Consider the following 21304-nt stretch of genomic DNA (forward strand, 5'->3'; position numbering starts at 1 on the left):
TAGCATACATGACCCTGGTGAGACCACATTTGGAGTATTGTGTGCAGTTCTGGTCACCTCATTATAGGAAGGATGTGGAAGCATTGGAAAGGGTGCAAAGGAGATTTACCAGGATGCTGCCTGGTTTGCAGGATAGGTCTTATGAGGAAAGGTTGAGGGAGCTGGGGCTTTTCTCTTTGGAACGGAGGAGGAACTTTCAAGCGGTTATTGGATAGGCACATGGAGCACACCAGAATGATAGGGAGTGGGATAGCTTGATCTTGGTTTCAGACAATGCTCGGCACAACATTGAGGGCCGAAGGGCCTGTTGTGTGCTGTACTGTTCTATGTTCATAAGCTGCTTCCCTGATGTATACTCTGACAAAGGAAGGTTCAGACTTGGAGATAGGTTTAACACATTTATTGAACAGTTAACAATTCTCCTACTTGAGTTCAACTCTCCTGCTGATCTTACTATAGTGACTCAGTCTAACTAACCAGTCTGCTCTAATCCATGCGGTGGGTGTGATGCTTCCTGATCTGCCCCTGTCTCTCTGAGTGTCGCCTGTGGAAAGAGAAAGAGCATGTGTGCCCTGTCCTTTTATATGGGTAGCCCCCTTGTGGTAGTGTCAGCTCTGGGTGTGTCTTGACTGCCCATTGGTCGTGTCCTATCTTACTGACCTATTGGTTAAATGTCTGTGTGTCATGGTGTCTCTGGTGCTCCCTCTAGTGTTTATTTAGTTCTAGTGTATCTACATTAACCCCTTGTGTAGTTACAGTGATGCATATCACCACAATATGTAAATAGTTTTTCTCTCTTGGAATTGACTAATTGGTATCTTTTCCAACCACAGTTTTCTGGAGGAGTGGAGGAAGTCAAGGACCCAAACATTCTGATCACTACATTGCAACCAGTAGGTGGAGAATACATAGTGTGGTCAACATATATTTAATGCCTTGTTTTACAGTTGGGAGGTTTTTGACGGTGATATTTTTTGGACATTACTTGGTGGGGCCTGAACGAAAGCTCCTATGATTTTGATGTAAACACAGCTTGAATAATATAACTTGACACCAAATATTCTCCAGTGAGAGAATGGCTGAACCTTCTGAGAAACAGCAGAAACCGAGCTGCCCCTGGCAAGGCAATTGCCATCAGGGGCTGGGGTGGGGGGTTGGAGGAGGATAAGATGGCGGAGACTGGCAAGGAGTCCCCAAACTGCGAGTTTCTGCTTTTCCACGTCAGTCAGGGTTTATGGGCGGGTTGGAAACTAGAGGTACCCAAAAGACAGGAGACATATCAGCCTCCAAGAAGGTTTAAATGAGGCCCAGATGCCCCCCTTGCACAGGGGATAGAGGAGGGCATGGCTGAAGACTGCCCAGGCAACCATCCCCAATGGCAGACAGACCTAGGATTGTACTACTTCATGGGGCAGGCACTGAAGGTGCACGTGCAGGAGTGCTTGAACCTGACTGCCCCATAAACCCTGGCATTGGGGTCAATGCCTGAAAGGGACTGAACTTGGATATTGCTCACACTTTCTTGCTGGTTGAGGACAGCTCAAATACTCAAAGGGCTCAATATTATTCAAGACAAAACAGTCCATTTGGTTGGCACCCTATCCACCACCTTATACATTCACTCCCTCCATCATGGACACAGTGGAAGCAGTGGCCACCATCTACACGATGCATTGCAGCAATTCACCAATCTCTACCAGCTAGAAGGAACGGGAAGCAGTTCCACCACAACCTGCAAGATTCCCTCCAAGTTACATACCATCCTGACTTCGAACAATATCACCATTCCTTCGCTTTTGTTGGGTCAAAATCCTGGAATCCCTTCCTCACAGCACTGTGGGTGTACCTACTCTATGTGGACTGTTGATGGACAAGAACGCGGCTCACCATCACCTTCTATAGGGCAATAAGGGATGGGCAATAAATGTTGGCTTTGCTAGCCATGTCCAAATTCAAAGTAAGGATTTAAAAAACTATGGGCTCAATTCAACAAAAAAAAATCTATGACCGGTTTTGGGCGCATTTAGTGAGGGGATTCTCAGCGGCTGCAGTGCAGAGAAACACCCCGTAATTCAACGGCACTTTGCCTTCCTTTGGCCTCAGGGAATTTCTCCCCACCAAGGCCGCACTTAAAGTAATTTCCTGCTAGCGAGCGGAAACTTCTCGCACATCGGGGAGTCATTTTGTATGTCTGCCCCAATCTTCCTCCCCCCTCCCCACTGCCGCCGTTTTCAGCATCCCCTCCTCGTCCCATTTTTGACCACCTCACCCCCTCACCCTCAGGGTTTTTGACCCCAGGGACATCCCCTCACCACAACCCCCCCCCCCATCTCGTAAGGCCCCCCCCCCCCCCCCCCGACCCAATCCCTGGCAGTGCCAACCCGGCACCCAGACACCCTGTCACTGCCTGGGTGCGATCTACCAGAGTGCCATGCTGACAGTGCCAAGGTGCCCAGGTGCCAAAGGGAGTACCAGGGTGCCAGGCTGCCCTGTCCCGACCACCCGGTGTTTTCTAATGGCCTGGGAGACACTCCCCGCCAGGGGCTATTCCGACTGACGTTTGTGGAAGTCAGTAGTATGCGGCACCCTGGGGAGTTCTCCCTAATGGGTGCCGGAAAAATTCCACAAATGCATATTTAAATAAGCCTGATAGCTCATTTAAATATGCAGATCTGGAGCATGCCTAGTGAGGGTGATATCTCGATCGCGATGTCTCGGGAGATTACATTAAACCTTGAGAGGTTTTTCTAGCTTTGCAAATCACGCAAGAGGCCACTCGTGAGATTCAACGGACTTGTCCTGACACCAGGTCGGGCGCGACAAGGCCGCTGAATCATGCCCAATGTCTCTTGTAAAATAGCTCATCCTTGCCTCAAAGTGAGCAACACTGGGAGTCCTTCTGGGAGCATACTAATGAGGCAGCACGAGGAGAAATCATGTTTGCTTTGTCCTTCCCGCTTTCGCTTCTCTTCCATGGATCTCTGCTGAGATACAGCTAGAAGCCACCCTCCAATACATTACTTATGTAAGGCGAGCCTCACCTTGGTGAAGAATAGTTGAAAGAGAGCATTCAGGGAAAGGCGATTGCTAACTCCAAGTATTCTCCGGGAAACTCCGACTGGGCCTGGCGGCGACCGGAAATTCCCGCTCGATGTCAATGGACCTTTGCACAGACCGCGTCCCGCCCGTGGCAATCTTGTAGCGGGCGGGGCGTAAGAATCCGGCCCATGAGTAACATACCCTCTGTGAATGGCAATAACTCAAGACAGAATTTCTTAGTTTGTAAATCAGATGGAAGCCCTTCACAGATGAAATACAGTGAATGGTAGAACCCTCAAGAGTACTGAAAGTCAGAGAGATCTTGGTGTACAGGTTCACAGGTCACTGAAAGGGGCAACACAGGTGGAGAAGGGAGTCAAGAAGGCATATGGCATGCTTGCCTTCATTGGCCGGTGCGTTGAGTATAAGAATTGGCAGGTCATGTTGCAGCTGTATAGAACCTTAGTTAGGCCACACTTGGAGTATAGTGTTCAATTCTGGTCGCCACACTACCAGAAGGATGTGGAGGCTTTAGAGAGGGTGCAGAAGAGACTTACCAGGATGTTGCCTGGTATGGAGGGCATTAGCTTTGAGCAGTGGTTGAATAAACTCGGTTTGTTCTCACTGGAACGACGGAGGTTGAGGGGCGACCTGATAGAGGGCTACAAAATTATGAGGGGCATAGACAGAGTGGATCGTCAGAGGCTTTTCCCCAGGGTAGAGGGGTCAATTACTAGGGGGCATAGGTTTAAGGTGCGAGGGGCAAGGTTTTGAGGAGATGTACGAGGCAAGTTTTTTTACACAGAGGGTAGTGGGTGCCTGGAGCTCGCATTATAAAACAAAATATGACACCAAGCCACATAAAGAGATATCAACACAGAGAGCCAAAAGTTTGTTGCACTCCTGCTTCTTCCCTGTGCACAGGGAGGTGCAACCAATTAAAAATCAGGCTAACATATCATCCCCACTTTCAAAATGGGTGACCAATCAGAGGGAGGCATCATTCATGTTCCACTTTGAAAATACTCTACTCCTAGTCTTATTGTTTAGTAAATGACAAAGCCAAAGCCATACCTTGCTTCATCTAGGGTTATGAACCAGTTCCACATGTCAGCTTCAGTTTTCCATTGCTCATATAGCTTCAGCCCTGAGAAAATTGGTGGATAGTTAAGGCCCTTGACTAATATTTCCCTCCTGCCATGCTGAAACTTAAATTTGCCAGCAGCAGTATCCTTCTTTTTCACTCGAAGGATAGAGGCAAACAAACCATCTTTCACATCAACCAATGTTCAATAGCCCTCTGCTACCATGTTAAGCCCTGTAACACAGTGGTTAGCATTGCTTCCTTACAGCGCCAGGGACCCGGGGTTCGATTCTGGCCTTGGGTGACTGTGTGGAGTTTGCATGTTCCTCCCCGTGTCTACATGGGTTTCCTCCGAGTGCCCCAGTTTCCTCCCACGATCCAAAGATGTGCAGGTCAGGTGGATTGGCCATGATCAATTGCCCCTTAGTGTGCAGGTTAGGTGAGGTTACAGGGCTAAAGGGATAAGGTGAGAGTGTGGGCCCAGGTAGGGTGTTCTTTCAGAGAGTCAGTGCAGACGCGATAGGCTGAATGGTCTCCTTCTGCATTGTAAGGATTCCATGGAGTATCTGGTGAAGGAATACGCCCGAAGATTGTCTTTTACCTTCAGCAAGATAATTCTCAAACCAGCTCTGCATAGTAACAATTTCCCTCTGTTTCCCCACATCCAACTGTTCCAGCTGTCTCTATTTATACCGGTGGGGCCTTTTAAAAAAATCAATTTAGAGTACCCAATTCTTTTTTTCCAATTAAGGAGCAATTTAGCGTGGCCAATCCACCTACCCTGCACATCTTTGTGTTGTGGGGGCGAAACCCACGCAAACATGGGGAAAATGTGAAAACTCCACACCGACAGTGACCCAGAGCCAGGATCGAACCTGGGACCTCAGTGCTGTGAGGCAGCAGTGCTAACCACTGCGCCACCCTGCTGCCCTCCATCACCTGTTTTTAACTATGCAATGGGCTCAACAATGTCATTGCTAACGAATTAAATTGCTGATACATTGGCAGCAACGATTTTTTTTTTTACATTTAGAGTACCCAATTATTTTTTTTTCCAACTCGGGCAATTTAGCGTAGCCAATCCACCTAACCTGCACATCTTTGGGTTGTGGGGGTGAAACCCACGCAGACATGGAGAGAATGTGCAAACTCCACACAGACAGTGACCCAGGGTCGGGATTCGAACCCGGGTCCTCTGTGCCGCAGTCCCAGTGCTAACCACTGCACCACACGCCGCGCTACAGCAATGATTTTACAAATTTGCTTGAAATGGTGATCAACACCCTAACACAGCGACAAAACGTAAACTCACCCCCAGGGCAAGGCTGAATAGGTGAGACTCTGAAATGACGTCGCTCAGATTTTAAGATTTCCATGGCGCCTCCTATTTTGCACTATTTATGAGAAATAATTGAATATTTAGTTGACTTTAATTGTAGTTTTGGAGCTCAGAACATGGTTATTCCAGATATGCTGAACTATGATAGATACCTTGATACCATTTTCTTCCCACCTTTGCAACCTCGCCATTGTTCTATTGAAGGTGGTGGCAGAAGTACAGTCCTTTGGTTCTCCAATGTCATCCGCTTCTCACGAGGAGCTCCAACCTGCTGGAGTGGCCCACTGGGTAACTCCCCTATCTCTGAACTGGAAGGCCACAAGTTCAAGTCCCACTCCGGGATTTGCTGGTTCTGGAGGAATCCAGTCACTGGCGCAGACAAGGCGGTGTGTAACAGTGCTGGCCCTCAGCCCAGATAAATGGGGGGGCACGGGTTTTTTTTGGCAGGAAGGGCATCTGACTAAGTCACCCATCAAATGCAAGTAAAAATGATGGTTGATATGAAGGTGGCCAACCGGCATTGTGGTGGCCCCATTAAACATGGGAAAAGCCGGAAGAGGAACCACCCAGCTATAATGAGCGCCAACCCCAATTGTCAATGGGCTTTTAATCAATGGGGAGTTCAGAGCTCAGCCTAATCCTACTGTCACTGACTTCCCTGTACAACAATCAGGGGTAAGGAATGCCAGCCTATTTTAACACATCCAACCTAGGGACACCAAACCTAATTGTAACAACTCCACAGCTAACCTAATCACCATTGATGCACTCACGAGCCCGAAGGTTTATTGGTCTTTATGACTCAGTTCCATACCACAATTTCACAAGGAATTTCAGGGCGTCTGCTCTTTGGCATTTCTACATACCTCAGATTATTCTGCTGTTCTGAATCAAACATTGATAAGCTATCTGTGTCTGATTACATCCCAACCTTTGTAATTTTACCTGTTTGCTCTCGGTTATTAATGTGGCCAACAAAGATTTTTGTTTTTTTTAAAACGCATTTTATTCAAACCTGTATCAAAGTGGGTTACAGCAAATAAACCCCCCAGAAACATTCTGCCGAACAATCAACTATATAGTTTGCACAGATTTTCCTCCTTCCCCCCCCCCCCCCCCCCCCATTTTCCTCCTTCCCCCCCCCCCCCCCACCCCCCGGCGACGAACAGCTCCTCAAACATGGTCACAAACATCCCCCACCTTTTCTCAAACTCCCCTGCTGAGCCCCTGAACTCACACTTTATCTTCTCTAACCGCAGGAAGTCATACAGGTCACCCAACCATGCTGCTACCCCCGGTGGCGATGCCGGCCGCCACTCCAGCAAAATTTGTTGTCGTGCAATCAGAGAGGCGAAGGCCAAGACATCGGCCTTCCTCCTCTCCATGAGCTCCGACTTCTCTGAAACCCCAAATATCATCACCAAAGGGTCCGGATCCACTCCCTCCCCCATTATCCTGGCTAAGACCGAGAACACTCCCGCCCAGAATCTTCCCCATTTTGCACAACCCCAAAACATGTGCGCATGATTCACTGGCCCCCACCCACACCTCTCACACTCATCTGCTACCCCCTGAAAGAACCCACTCATTCTCGCCCGAGTCATATGCACCCTGTGCACCACCTTAAACTGTATCAGGCTCATCCTTGCGCAAGAGGAGGTCCCGTTTACCCTTCGCAGTGCCTCACTCCATACTCCCCAATTGATCTCCATTCCCAACTCCGCTTTCCATTTCTCCTTGATCTTCACCACCCGCTCGTCTCCCTGCTCCCCCATCCACTTGTATATATCCCCAATTCTTCCCTTCCCTTCCACATCCGGAAGCAGCAGTCGCTCCAGCAGGGTGTATCCCGGCAATCTAGGGAACGCCTTCCAGACCTTTCATGCAAAGTCCCTAACCTGTAGATACTGAACTCACTACCCCTCGGCAGCTCTACCCTCTCCCTTAGCTCCTCCAGACTGGCGAACCCTTCCTCCAAATACAAATCCCTCACCTTAACCAGCCCCACTTCCCTCCACCTCCTGTATACAATATCCATCCCCCCCCCCCCGGCTCAAACCCATGATTCTCGCACAGTGGCGTTAGCACCAACATCCCTTCCACCCTAAAATACCTCCTCAGCTGATTCCATATCTTCACCGTGGACTGCACCACGGGGCTCCCTGAATACCTACTCGGAGCCATTGGCAATGCTGCCATCACTATAGTCCTCAAACTAGACCCCTTACAAGATTCCTCCTCCATCCTAACCCACTCCACCCCTTCTCCTTCCCACCACCACCGCACCTTGTCCACATTCGCCGTCCAATAATAATGAAGCAGGTTTGGCACTGCCAACCCCCCCTGCTGCCTCTGTAGCAGGGTCCTCCCCACCCTCAGCACCTTCACCGCCCATACAAAGTCTGAGATGATTGTGTTCACTTTCCGAAAAAAGATGGTATAAAGATTGGAAGAGCCTGAAAGATAAACAAGAACCTCGGCAGAATATTCATTTTCATCACTTGGACCCTCCCTGCCAACGTTAAGTCCAGCGTATCCCACCTCTTAGGATCCTCCCTGGCCTCCTCCACCAGCTTCGTTAAGTTCCACTTATGGAGCCCCGTCCATTCCTTCGCTACCTGAGTCCCCCCCAAGTACCTAAACCTATCCCTCGCTACCGTAAATAGCATCGCCCCTAAATTAGCCCGTTGTGCCAGTTCATTGACCGGGAATACCTCGCTTTTCCCTACATTCAGCTTATATCCAGAGAACCCTCCAAACCTCCCCAACAGGCCCATAATCCTTCCCATACTCTCCAACGGATCCAAAACATACAGCAGGAGGTCATCGGCACAGAGCGACATCCGATGCTCCCTCTGTCCCCCTCATTATCCCCTACCATTCTGCCGACCCCCTGAGAGCCATTGCCAATGGTTCTATGGCCAACGGCAACAGCGGGCACCCCTGCCTCGTACCCCTGTGTAAGTGAAAGCTTTGTGAGCTCATATCATTCGTCCTCACCCTCGTTCTTGGCGCCACATACAGCAACCGCACCCATGCCACAAATCTCAGCCCAAACCCAAACCTTCTCAAAACTTCGAACAAGTACCGCCACTCCACCCGATCAAATGCTTTCTCCACGTCAATGGACACCACCACCTCCGGTACCAGAGCATTCGATGGATTCATCACCACATTCAACTGCCTGCCCTTCACGAAGCCTGTTTGATCTTGCGCAACTACCCCCGGGACACAATCCTCCATCCTCCCCGCCAACAACTTAGCCAATACTTTCACATCGTGGACAACAAAGTTGATTGCTAAATGACCGTATCCTAGACTGGCAACATGACAGCCCTGCCACCACACCCACCAGCAACCCCCACCACCTCCTCCTCCCTTATCCCCAAACACAAGGGGCATGATTCTCCGAGCCCCACGCCGGGTGGGAGAATTGTGGGAGTGCCGGGTGAATCACGCCACGCTGCCCTGGCACCCCCACGCGATTCTCCCACGCCCCCCTAAAATGGCGTGTCGCGTTTTGCGACAGGCCGCTTGGAGAATCGCCGCTCGCTGTTTCTAACGGCGACCGGCGATTCTCCAGCCCAGATGGGCCGAACGGCCTGCGGAACCTGACCGGTTCACGCCAGCGCCAACCACACCTGGTCGCTGCCGGCGTGAACATCGCGCGGCCGCTGCATGTGGGGCCTGTGGGGGGCGGAGGGAGGATCGAGCACCAGGGGCGTGCTCAGGAAGTGTCTGGCCCACGATTGGTGCCCATCGATCCTCGGGCCGGCGTCTCTAAAAGGCGCACTCTTTTCCCTCCGTCGCCCCGCAAGATCAAGCCGCCATGTCTTGCGGGGCAGCGGAGGGGAAGACAGCAACCGCGCATGTGCGGTTTGGCGCCGGCCAACCTGTGCATGCGCGGGTGACGTCACTTAGGCGCCGCCGGACGCGTCATTCCGGCTGCGCCGCTTTGGCGCAAATGTCAAGGCCCGGCGCGCAAAATTCACATGCCGCCGCTCCTAGCCCCCCGGGGGTGGAGAATAGGGGCGAGTAACGGCCTCCGACGCCGGAGTGAAACACTCCGGGTTTCACTCCGGCGTCGGCTGTTTGTCTCCCTTTGGGAGAATTTCGCCCAAGATTTTAAAACAACATACCTTTTATGCCAACAGGAATAAATTACAAGTTTGTAAATTCATGACAAAATCGCTTATTGCAATGTTTCCAATCAAATGTTTTTTTTATCAGGAAGGGCAACATGTGATTGTTATAAAACAGTTCAGACATAAATCCAGACAACCTCCGCTCAGAATTCACACCTATCTCCAGAAACATTTATTGTTTTATCACGCATCGGATTTTCTTTCACGGTTTATTATTCCTAACTAGAACTATTAACCCTCTGAGAGATAAGGGAGATTGCACTAATGTTTTAACGAGGGTGTCAGGGATGCTGATACCTCAGTGCAAAAAGGGAGAAAGGATGAACTGGGTTACTGTAGAAGCGTCAATCCAATATTGGTTATGGTAGATTTCTTAAAGGCCGTACGATGGAACAAAGTTCATGTTCCCTTTTAAAGATGATGAAGGCCAGCTGTGTAGATTTGTGAAAGGAAAGCTATGTCTGACAATTGGAATAAAGGTCTTTGAGGAAAGTGAGAGCAATCATGACAGATTGAATGATCTCCTGCTGTACTGTGAGATACACTGATTCTCAAATATCGATGAGGCAAAAATACGTCAGTCGATATTCAGCATCTCACTCAAGAGTGGGAGGGTCAGACTTGTTTGGTACTTTATACAGTATGGGCACCGCTGGTGAAGGCAGTGTTTGCTGCCCATCCCTAATTGCCCTTGAGAAGATGATGGTGAGATGCCTTCTTCAGCAGCTGCTGTCCATGTACATCCACAGTGCTGTAGGGAAGGAGTTGCAGGATTTTGGCCCAGTGACAATGAAGAAACAATGATATAGATCCAAGCCAGGATTGTGTGTGACATGGAAGAGAGCTTGCAGGTGGTGGTGTTCCCATGCTTCCAATAGAGTCGCAGGTTTGGAAGGTGCTGCTGAAGAATCTAAGTATTCAGGCAAATTGGAATTACAGTACAAGGAACAATGGTTCACTGGCTTTTACAATTAGTCTGGCTATTGTTCATCAGTTACAACATGTAGTCACACACAGGGTCCTGGGATGGGTGAGTGGCAGACATAGAACATAGAACAGTACAGCACAGAACAGGCCCTTCGGCCCTCAATGTTGTGCCGAGCCATGATCACCCTACTCAAACCCACGTATCCACCCTATACCCGTAACCCAACAACCCCCCCCCTTAACCTTACTTTTATTAGGACACTACGGGCAATTTAGCATGGCCAATCCACCTAACCCGCACATCTTTGGACTGTGGGAGGAAACCGGAGCACCCGGAGGAAACCCACGCACACAGGGGGAGGACGTGCAGACTCCACACAGACAGTGACCCAGCCGGGAATCGAACCTGGGACCCTGGAGCTGTGAAGCATTTATGCTAACCACCATGCTACCCTGCTGCCCCAACATACATTCAGATAACTCCCAATCACATCAATCCGAGACCCGTAAAATCACGCCACGTGAGTGCAATGAATGATAAGGGAACAATTTTGATTTTTGCATTTAGCAAGGCCTCAGTGGCGAGAGCAAGTCCCTGTTTGTTGCTTCATGTAACTTATCTTTTACTTTCTTTTGTAGAAAACCACCTCCGAACCATCAGAACCCACTTCCGATCAGAAGTTCATTCCAGGCTCCGGGGAAGAGGCAATCACAAGCCTGCCCACAAAAGTGGATGACTTGGATGTTAAACCAGGTAAACACAGAATCCCTGTAATGTTGCAGAATCACCAATGATACCCACACTGAGACCATTTATGTTGAATCAAGGCCACAGCTTTTTTAAATCCAAAAATATACTTTATTCATCAAATTTGTACGGGTACTTTGCATAACAGTTCAAAATTGACATTATATGAAGTCCAGTACAGTTTAATTTTGTTCGTTAAAGCATGTGGCATTTTAGTGCGGTACCTCAGTTGCAGGTGATATTTAAAACATACATTTGACTTCAAACATGCAGCCCAGGGGGTTTTCCACACGTTCCAGCCCTTCGGTGTACTGCAGTGTGAGGACCCGAGACTATTGTCTTTCTCCATTGAACCTTTACAATGGTTGCCTCAAGCTTTAGTCTGTCTTTCAGCACATTGTCCCCTTGAAATGTGTCAGGCTGCAACAATTGGTCTTTGAAAGCTCTTCACACCAAAAAGCCAACAGGTTTCGGGCAGACCGAAGCGCGCCGTTCACCAAGTTGAGGGCCTCCCAGGAGCAGTTGGTGTTTATATCAGCATGTCCCCCTTTGGAGCAGATCTGCATTACAGGCCATCCCGTGATGAACCTTGACAAAAACAGTTTTTTCAGACCTCCAGTAGTAGGAGAGAACAACAGTACTCCAGAGGAGTCTGCAGTGCCTTAACTGAGAGAAACATACCTTTAAGGTGATGGTGAGCTATGGGCCTACTAGTAGTAGGCGGCTAAGACGAGCCTCCATTAGCAGCCGTTTACACAGTTTAACACTCCTGCTGGGCTTTTCATATGTAACAGGGCAGGTCACCATCAATCAACACCAGACCTAACCTCTTGTCTTTAAACAGTACATAGGGTTATGTGTACAGGTATGAATACAAAGCAACCGATTTTGTTTGAGAAATCCTGCTCCTTTGAACTAGCTGATGTTTTCCCCTGGCAGGACTATAGCTGGGCATTAACCCCATATTGAAGAACATTGTTATCTTCAGTAAAACGCAGCAGAATTTCTCTGCCATTGGTACCTCGGAGAATTTAAAGTTGTAAATAAAATACTTGCATCTCGCACCGGAAAATAACTTGCACCCGAAAAGCAGACGAGCCAGCAGTTTCCAGGATTTTCCTCTTCCAGGATCCACCCGGCTCACCGTGCCTCGTGAGATCCAATGCGATCTCTCGGGAAGCCGCAAAGTGAATGCTGCCCATTGTGGACGGGATGACTTTCTGGCAAATCTGCATATTAGAGTGAGACAATCTAATATGCATCCCTGAGATCTAACCAAGGTGTGGGATCTAACCCCCATTGTGGATAGCACAATCGCTTCACAGCTCCAGGGTCCCAGGTTCGATTCCTGCTTGTGTCACTGTCTGTGCGGAGTCTGCACATCCTCCCCGTGTGTGCGTGGTTTCCTCCGGGTGCTCCGGTTTCCTCCCACAGTCCAAAGATGTGCAGGTTAGGTGGATTGGCCATGCTAAATTGCCCTTAGTGTCCAAAATTGCCCTTAGTGTTGGGTGGGGTTACTGGGTTATGGGGATAGGGTGGAGGTGTTGACCTTGGGTAGCGTGCTCTTTCCAAGAGCCGGTGCAGACTCGATGGGCCGAATGGCCTCCTTCTGCACTGTAAATTCTATGATTACATTGGAGACCTCGGGCAAGCGCCGTCTATACTGGTCCCCACAAACGGGAATGATGGGGAGATTCCGGCGTTGGACTAGGGTGAGCACAGTAAGAAGTCTTACATCACTAGGTTAAAGTCCAACATGTTTGTTTCAAACACTAGCTTTCGGAGTACTGCTCCTTCCTCAGGTGAACGAACATGTGAACATTTGAACACAAACATTTGAAACAAACATATTGGACATTAACCTGGTGTTGTAAGACGTCTTACTGTACAAACGGGAATGGCACTCATGGGGGTCTCCCAGGAATTGGAAGTCCCAGGTGCTTGCCCTCTGGGCAGGGTGGCACCCTGGCATGGCTGGTGCCACCCAAGCACCCTGGCACTGCCAGCTTGGCACCATAGCAGTGCCTCCTGGGATGTCAGCCTGGCACTTCCAAGGTGCCCAGCCTGGCACTGCCAAGATGTCCAGGCTGGCACTGCCAAGGTGCCAATCTAGCATTTTTCGCACGATCGTACCCAGGGGTGCCATGCAGGGGAGTGTGGGGAGGGGCCAGAGGGCCCCCTTATAGGTGAGTTGGGGCTTGTGAGTGGGGGGTTCAGGGGTTTGCATGGAGGTTCAATTTTAAAATGGGACTAAGTGTGGCCTTGGCTGTGTGTTCCTTGCAGAGGCTCCCGATCTACCCGAATGACTGTTCGATAACATGGTGTTTCCTGGTGCTCCGAGCGCCGGGAAATACTCGGCTAATCAGCCATGCTATGGGACTCTGTTCCCATTCAGGAGACCGTGCCCTGATTTTTAAAAAAATGTATAGCTAGCATTAATTATGAACAGAAATCTATGTAAGCCCCTGGTTGAACACCAGGGGGTCCTGGGCACCACACCTTCAGAAGGATATATTGATCTTGGAGGGAATGCAGCGTAGAATTACCAGAACGATATTTGGACACCAAGGGTTAAATTTTGAGGAGAGATTACACAAACAAGGATGTATTAGCTGGAATTTAGAATGCTATGAGGTGATTTTAGCAGACGGGGTAGGTACAGGAAAACTATTTTAATTTGTTAAAGAGTCTGGGACTGGGGGGGCAAAGTCTACAAAATAAAGCCCAACTCTTTCAGGGCTGAAATTAGGAAACACTTCTGCATAAAAAAGGGTGATAGATGTTTGGGGCTTGCTTCTGAAATTGGTAATTGAACCTCAATCAAATGTTGATTTTAAATAAGGGATTGATAGCATTTTTGTTACCCCAAGTAATTAAAGCACATGGGGGCAAACGTCCACTTTTGGAGTTGGGTGGCAGGCCAGCCATGATTTCATTAAGTGGTCGAAAACCTGAAAGGCTAAATGCTGTTTGCCTGTCCCGATGTCCGGCTGTTCCTATTTCACCCAGTTCAGGGGCAACAGACCACAGCTTAACTAGCACGTGCTTCAGTACGTTTGCGGAGCTTCCTGCTTCTTCTTAGGTACAGGCGCAACTTAGTCGTAAGCAAGCTGGTGGATCTTGGCAGCAGAAAGCACAGGCTCCAGGCGCTTGTTCATCTTACTCAGCAGCCACATACACAACAGAACATTCCTTTCCCAATCAATTACACACGGCAAAAGGAATCCCTACACGTGACAAGTATGCACAGGAGAGAGTTCACCTGGTGTCTGATTCACCTGGTGTCTGATGTGTTGGGTAAGCTGGGTCTGCGAGGACTGCGTTTACTGTAGCAGTGAGAGAGAGAGGCTTCCAACACTTGAAGAAATGCAACTCTATTTTATTGAACTCTTAACTATCATACATACTTTAACTGTGGGTTGACATTATGCCCAGTTGACTGGAGACCTGAAGCTAACCTGACCAGACTGTCTTATTACCACATGGTGTATGTTCTAGTTCGAAAATAAGACCCTTCCATTACCATTTCTCGGGGAAACCCAAGATGGGCAATAAATGTCAGCCTTACCCAGTAACTCCCACACCGTGAGAATGAATCATTTTTTTAAAAGGTGTGTTACATTCAGTGTTGCTTTAGAAAACTGATGGTGTGAGAAACAAAGACTACATGCAGGACGTGACTACATTACTGATAAATAATCATTGAAAAATGATGCTAACATGATTGTATTTGATGTTAGGTGTGGAGGAAGGCAATGACATCAACATTGAGAATGAAGAGACATCACCATTACCAAAAGAAGACAAGGTGAATTGAAGTGGAAAAATTGTCTAGAATGTTCTACCATGGCAAACGACTCGATCACACCATCAAAATTAAAATGTCAACTGACAATCAGGTTAACCTGTCAATGGGTAGAGATTTCTTTACCTCTTCCAAATCTTCTATTAGTCTCTTAATCGTGGCCCAGCAGAGACTGCGGACAATAAAAACAGACAATGTTGTCTGTTTAACCTCATAAGGGCGGTCCATCTCTGGACCAAATCCCCCGCATGGGAAAGATGCCACCTGGGCAGCTTGGCACTGCCACCCTGGCACCCTTGACAGTGCGCCAGCCAGCCTGGCAGTGTCACCTTGCCCAGGGCCCCGATCCCATGGAACCTGGACCCTGTTGTTCAATGGTCAGAGAAGAGGCTCCAGGTGTAAATTACCAGACCTTTCGCTTCCGCTGAGTTGGCAGAACTCATTTTATCTTGTCCATTATCACCATTGTAAAGGCGGAGGCCTTGCGGAGTAAGGCGGGTGGATGGTCCTACCACAGGACCAGAAGCCCCGGGTTTGAGAACCTGCCAGGACTTGTTGGCCATGGAAGGAACGTTCAACACGATACAATGGGCTGATAAGCAGCTCAGGAAATCCTTCCACTACTTTCCCCAATATTCCCCAAAGGGTAAAAAACAGTGCGGGTGCGAAGATGCACTAAAGAATAGGATTAAAAATAGCGACTTTTGGTATAGTTATAGTTAACTAATAGAGCTACTGATTTGACAGTCACAGTCATAAAGGGGCTGGTTTAGCACAGGGCTAAATCGCTGGCTTTGAAAGCAGACCAAGGCAGGCCAGCAGTACGGTTCAATTCCCGTACCAGCCTCTCCGAACAGGTGCCGGAGTGTGGCGACTAGGGGCTTTTCGCAGTAACTTCAGTTGAAGCCTACTTGTGACAATAAGCGATTTTCATTTCATTTTTCATTGAGCTCTGATGAGATTTCCTCTGATGTATTCTCTTTCCAGGATGAAGTTGGTCCGTGTCTCTGTCCTGTGTCTCCTGGACCTCCAGGGCCAAAGGTATGGAAATATTCCATTGAATATTCAACATTTCTGATTGAGTTTTATGAATGAGGACAGGACAATCAGTCAGGGAACTGCCTCTGTCTGATACACAGGGCTAAGCTTTTATGGCCAGGATATTTAGGATGACCTTCCCACCATCGAGGAGTCAGTGGCAAACACATCTCTGCCAATATTGACTGCCCCATGATCATTTCATGCTCCAAGGAGCACTAATTTCCTGGGGGAGCAGGACCTCATGCGGGAGGAAGATCCCCCTCACAGAGAGGCTGGCCAATCCATGGTGGGGGGTGATGAGACCATCAATTCATGAGACACGTGCTTTAAGATATGAACAGTGGTTTTAATCTACTTACAACAGAGCCAGCCTGTAACACGATGAACCCTGGATGAACTGGTCGGCTGGCTCTGGGCATCGATCTTTATACAGCAGTCCAGGGGGAGGAGCTGTGGGCGGAGCCAAGGGTGGAGCCCTGTACAAACTCCTATGCATTCCCAGCGCTACTCCCCCTAGTGGTCGGGCAACACAACTGCGCTTACAATAATATGGTATTACAGTGTGAATTACATTCACCACAGGGGAGGTGCCACCAGATATTAAAAGGAGGCTCTTGATGAAGACAACAATCCCGCCTCCCCTTCCTTCTCAAGGCCTGGGCTTTCCCCTGCCCCTGAATCCGTCCCACCGACCTGAAAATTAGACCCGGTCAGGAACTTAGCCATTTAAGGGCCTCAACTGGGGAAACAGAGGGAGCTGGCATAGGCCTTGCTCATCCTACCGTAAAGTTACAGAGAGGTCAGGGCGGGCATGGGCCCAGTGAGAAGGCCATCCAAAGAAATTTAGAGCCACCCACCTACAAACCTATTGGTGAGGGAATGTAAAGTTCTGCCCCATGATATATTCTTCCCATTGTGTTCAAGATTCGGCCATTTTAAATTGATAGTTAACAGGAGGTTCTAATTGGTCACGTTTTTCTTATTTCAAATCAGATTAATACTGCCATTTTGAAATTCTGCAACAATTAAAAATAGACTCTGGATTTCTACAGAAACGCTAATAGCCAATGCAAGTATTTCAACAAGCAGTTGCTTTCACTGTTTGTAATGCTCATCTTGTAAAGGCAAAGCGATAACGGCTGACTTGCTCGGTCCTGTAAGAGCTATTGAAGAGAAAGCAGAACTGCGGAAAGAAACGATGAATGGACTAGGCAACAGGGAGTTGTACCCAAGGCAGGAATTGCTGAGTCTGGAATTTGAATGTCTCCGCGGAGACTCACGGGTCTTTATTTGTTGCTCATTCACGGGATGGGGATGTCACTGGCAAGGGCAACCATGCAAGACAACGTTAGGGCAGATGGCCAAGGGCTTGAAGGAGGAAGACAGAAGCAGAAGGGTTGAAGAAGGGAAATCAAACACTTGGGCCTATTGGCAGCTGAAGACACAGCCAACCAATGGTGTAGCCCTTAAAATCGGATCTGCCCAACAGGACAGCATTAGGACATAAAGGGTTGTGGGGGCCGGACGTAGTCTCATTTCCTGCACTGAGTATCTTTGATCTCCAGACCCCCCCCCACAACGCGACCCCCGGATTCCCCCAATGCCCAGCATGGAAAGGAGCTACCGTTTCGAATCATATATGATTGTTCTTCAGAACTGAGAGAAAGTCATATTGGACGCAAAACGTTAACTCTCTTTCTAATCTCAGACTAACGCTGAGACTCTGACAGGTCGATCACGTGCATTGACACAATCTCAGGCTAGTTGGTGGGATGTGAAACTAGACAATAATGCTCTTCTTGATAATAGGTTTAACCACAGAAGGCAGCATATACACATATCGGGTGTGATTTGACAGAAATTAAACAGAGTCCCGGGACGAGCATGTTTAGCCGGGTGTTTCCTGGCGCTCACAGCACCGAGCAGGACCCCGCTATCGAACGTGGCTCTATTTCATTTCGGGACCTTAGCAGGGAATGCCCCACCGAGGCCGGACATAGTCTCATTTCCTGCACGGAGGATCTTTGATCTCAAGACCCCCAACGCAAACCCTGGATTCCCCCAATGCCCCAACTAACCTATAAGGACGCCATCAAGCCCCCACCCTCACCCTACTTAATGAGGGCAAGGCACCCCCGGGTCCAATCCCCAGCTCAGGCAAAATGCTACCTGAGCATCTTGGCACTGCCAACCTGGGCATTCACACAGGTACATCGATCAAGGTAAGGGGCTTCTTTCATTAATGAATTAATTTTTCTGACAGGGAGATACTGGCCTTCCAGGCCAACCCGGTCTACCTGGCAAAAAAGGATATCTAGGCCCAGTAGGGCCATCTGGCCCTGAGGGACCAATAGGACCACCAGGACCACCCGGATTACCAGGAGCACCAGGATCCAGAAAAACTACGGGCTGGTTTGGGGCGACGGTAAGTTCCTTTCATATTTAGGGTAATGTGGAGACATGATTAAGTGGCAATTGCGTTCTTCAATGTCTTGTCTATATCGTTAATTTAGTTCACATTGTATTGTATTTAGGGTACATCATTATGTAGTATGTGTACCCTGGCAGATGGGAATCTTCCCAAAATTACACCACTTCACTTGTGAAATAGGTCCTGGATAAAGGGATTCAGTCAGTGCTGTAATGCAGCAGGCCTGGAATCAGTGCTGTAATGCAGCAGGCACGGGGTCAGTGCTGTAATGCAGCAGGCACGGGGTCAGTGCTGTAATGCAGCAGGCCTGGGATCAGTGCTGTAATGCAGCAGGCACGGGGGTCAGTGCTGTAATGCAGCAGGCCTGGGATCAGTGCTGTAATGCAGCAGGCATGGGGTCAGTGCTGTAATGCAGCAGGCACGGGGTCAGTGCTGTAATGTAGCAGGCCTGGGATCAGTGCTGTAATGCAGCAGGCCTGGGATCAGTGCTGTAATGCAGCAGGCCTGGGATCAGTGCTGTAATGCAGCAGGCACGGGGTCAGTGCTGTAATGCAGCAGGCATGGGGTCAGTGCTGTAATGCAGCAGGCACAGGGTCAGTGCTGTAATGCAGCAGGCCTGGGATCAGTGCTGTAATGCAGCAGGCCTGGGATCAGTGCTGTAATGCAGCAGGCCTGGGATCAGTGCTGTAATGCAGCAGGCATGGGGTCAGTGCTATAATGCAGCAGGCCTGGGACCAGTGCTGTAATGCAGCAGGCATGGGGTCAGTGCTATAATGCAGCAGGCACGGGTCAGTGCTGTAATGCAGCAGGCCTGGGGTCAGTGCTGTAATGCAGCAGGCCCGGGATCAGTGCTGTAATGCAGCAGGCATGGGGTCAGTGCTGTAATGCAGCAGGCCTGGGATCAGTGCTGTAATGCAGCAGGCCTGGGATCAGTGCTGTAATGCAGCAGGCCTGGGATCAGTGCTGTAATGCAGCAGGCAGGGGGTCAGTGCTGTAATGCAGCAGGCACGGGGTCAGTGCTGTAATGTAGCAGGCCTGGGATCAGTGCTGTAATGCAGCAGGCACGGGGTCAGTGCTGTAATGCAGCAGGCACAGGGTCAGTGCTGTAATGCAGCAGGCCTGGGATCAGTGCTGCAATGCAGCAGGCCTGGGATCAGTGCTGTAATGCAGCAGGCCTGGGATCAGTGCTGTAATGCAGCAGGCCTGGGATCAGTGCTGTAATGCAGCAGGCATGGGGTCAGTGCTATAATGCAGCAGGCCTGGGGTCAGTGCTATAATGCAGCAGGCACGGGTCAGTGCTGTAATGCAGCAGGCCTGGGGTCAGTGCTGTAATGCAGTAGGCCCGGGGTCAGTGCTGTAATGCAGCAGGCCCGGGATCAGTGCTGTAATGCAGCAGGCATGGGGTCAGTGCTGTAATGCAGCAGGCCTGGGATCAGTGCTGTAATGCAGCAGGCCTGGGATCAGTGCTGTAATGCAGCAGGCATGGGGTCAGCGCTGTAATGCAGTAGGCCTGGGATCAGTGCTGTAATGCAGCAGGCACGGGGTCAGTGCTGTAATGCAGCAGGCACAGGATCAGTGCTGTAATGCAGCAGGCGCGGGTCAGTGCTGTAATGCAGCAGGCCTGGGGTCAGTGCTGTAATGCAGCAGGCCTGGGATCAGTGCTGTAATGCAGCAGGCATGGGGTCAGTGCTGTAATGCAGCAGGCCTGGGATCAGTGCTGTAATGCAGCAGGCATGGGGTCAGTGCTATAATGCAGCAGGCCCGGGATCAGTGCTGTAATGCAGCAGGCCTGGGATCAGTGCTGTAATGCAGCAGGCATGGGGTCAGTGCTATATTGCAGCAGGCACGGGGTCAGTGCTGTAATGCAGCAGCAAAAGGGTCAGTGCTGTGATGCAACAGAAACAGGGTCAGTGCTGTAGTGCAGTAGACTGTGCGGAATTCTCCGAACCCCCGCAGGGTCGGGGAATTGCCCGGGGCCTTGGTAAATCCCGCCCCCGCTGTGGCCGGAATTCTCCGCCACCCAGGAATTGGCGGGGGCGGGAATCAATCCGCGCCGGTCGGCGGGCCCCCCACGGCGCTTCTCTGGCCCGCGATGGGCCGAAGTCCCGCCGCTGTCAGGCCTCTCCCGCCAACGTGGTTTAAACCACCTCTGGTGGCGGCATGAGCAGGCGGAGCGAGCGGGCCCCGGGGTCCTGGGGGGGGGCGCGGGGCGATTGGACCCAGGGGGGTGTCCCCACGGTGGCCTGGCCCGCGATCAGGGCCCACCGATCGGCCGGCGGGCCAGTGCCGTGGGGGCACTCTTTTTCTTCCGCCGCTGCCATGACCTCTACCATGGCGGAGGCGGAAGAGACCCCCCTACCACGCATGCGCCGGGATGATGTCAGCGGCCGCTGATGCTCCGGCGCATGCGCGGCCTCACACCGGCTGGCGAATGCCTTTCGGCCAGCCGTTCGCGCTGGCCGACGGGACGGTGAGACCATCCGTGGCGGCCGGCGGGGAACCAAAGGCCGCTCGCACCGTTCGGAAGGGGCGCCAAACCCTCCATCGCGGGCCTAGCCCCTTCAGGTGTGGAGAATTCCGCACCATTGGGGAGGCCCGACGCCGGAGTGGTTGGCGCCACTCCGCTACGCCGGGAACCCCTGCCCCACCGGATAGGGGAGAATACCGACCGGGGTCAGTGCTGTAATGCAGCAAGTACGGGGTCAGTGCTGTAATGCAGCAGGCACAGGGTTAGTGCAGTAATGC

General features: G+C 50.3%; 1 protein-coding gene across 5 annotated transcripts in view; it reads left to right on the forward strand.

Annotated features, from left to right (window-relative positions):
- The window catches only part of LOC119954241 (collagen alpha-1(XV) chain-like), a 149721-nt gene that overhangs the window by 45322 nt on the left and 83095 nt on the right, over nucleotides 1–21304 (forward strand). For 4 of the 5 annotated variants that reach the window (XM_038779319.1, XM_038779321.1, XM_038779320.1 and 1 more), the window contains exons 4-8: nucleotides 834–893; nucleotides 11174–11288; nucleotides 15023–15090; nucleotides 16075–16128; nucleotides 18392–18553. In XM_038779319.1, coding sequence (XP_038635247.1) covers nucleotides 834–893; nucleotides 11174–11288; nucleotides 15023–15090; nucleotides 16075–16128; nucleotides 18392–18553 — 459 coding nt within the window. The remainder of the gene's footprint in view (nucleotides 1–833; nucleotides 894–11173; nucleotides 11289–15022; nucleotides 15091–16074; nucleotides 16129–18391; nucleotides 18554–21304) is intronic. The other variant, XM_038779322.1, reaches the window with a different exon arrangement.

This window comes from Scyliorhinus canicula, chromosome 19 (assembly GCF_902713615.1).
Source record: "Scyliorhinus canicula chromosome 19, sScyCan1.1, whole genome shotgun sequence".
Taxonomy (NCBI): Eukaryota; Metazoa; Chordata; class Chondrichthyes; order Carcharhiniformes; family Scyliorhinidae; genus Scyliorhinus; species Scyliorhinus canicula.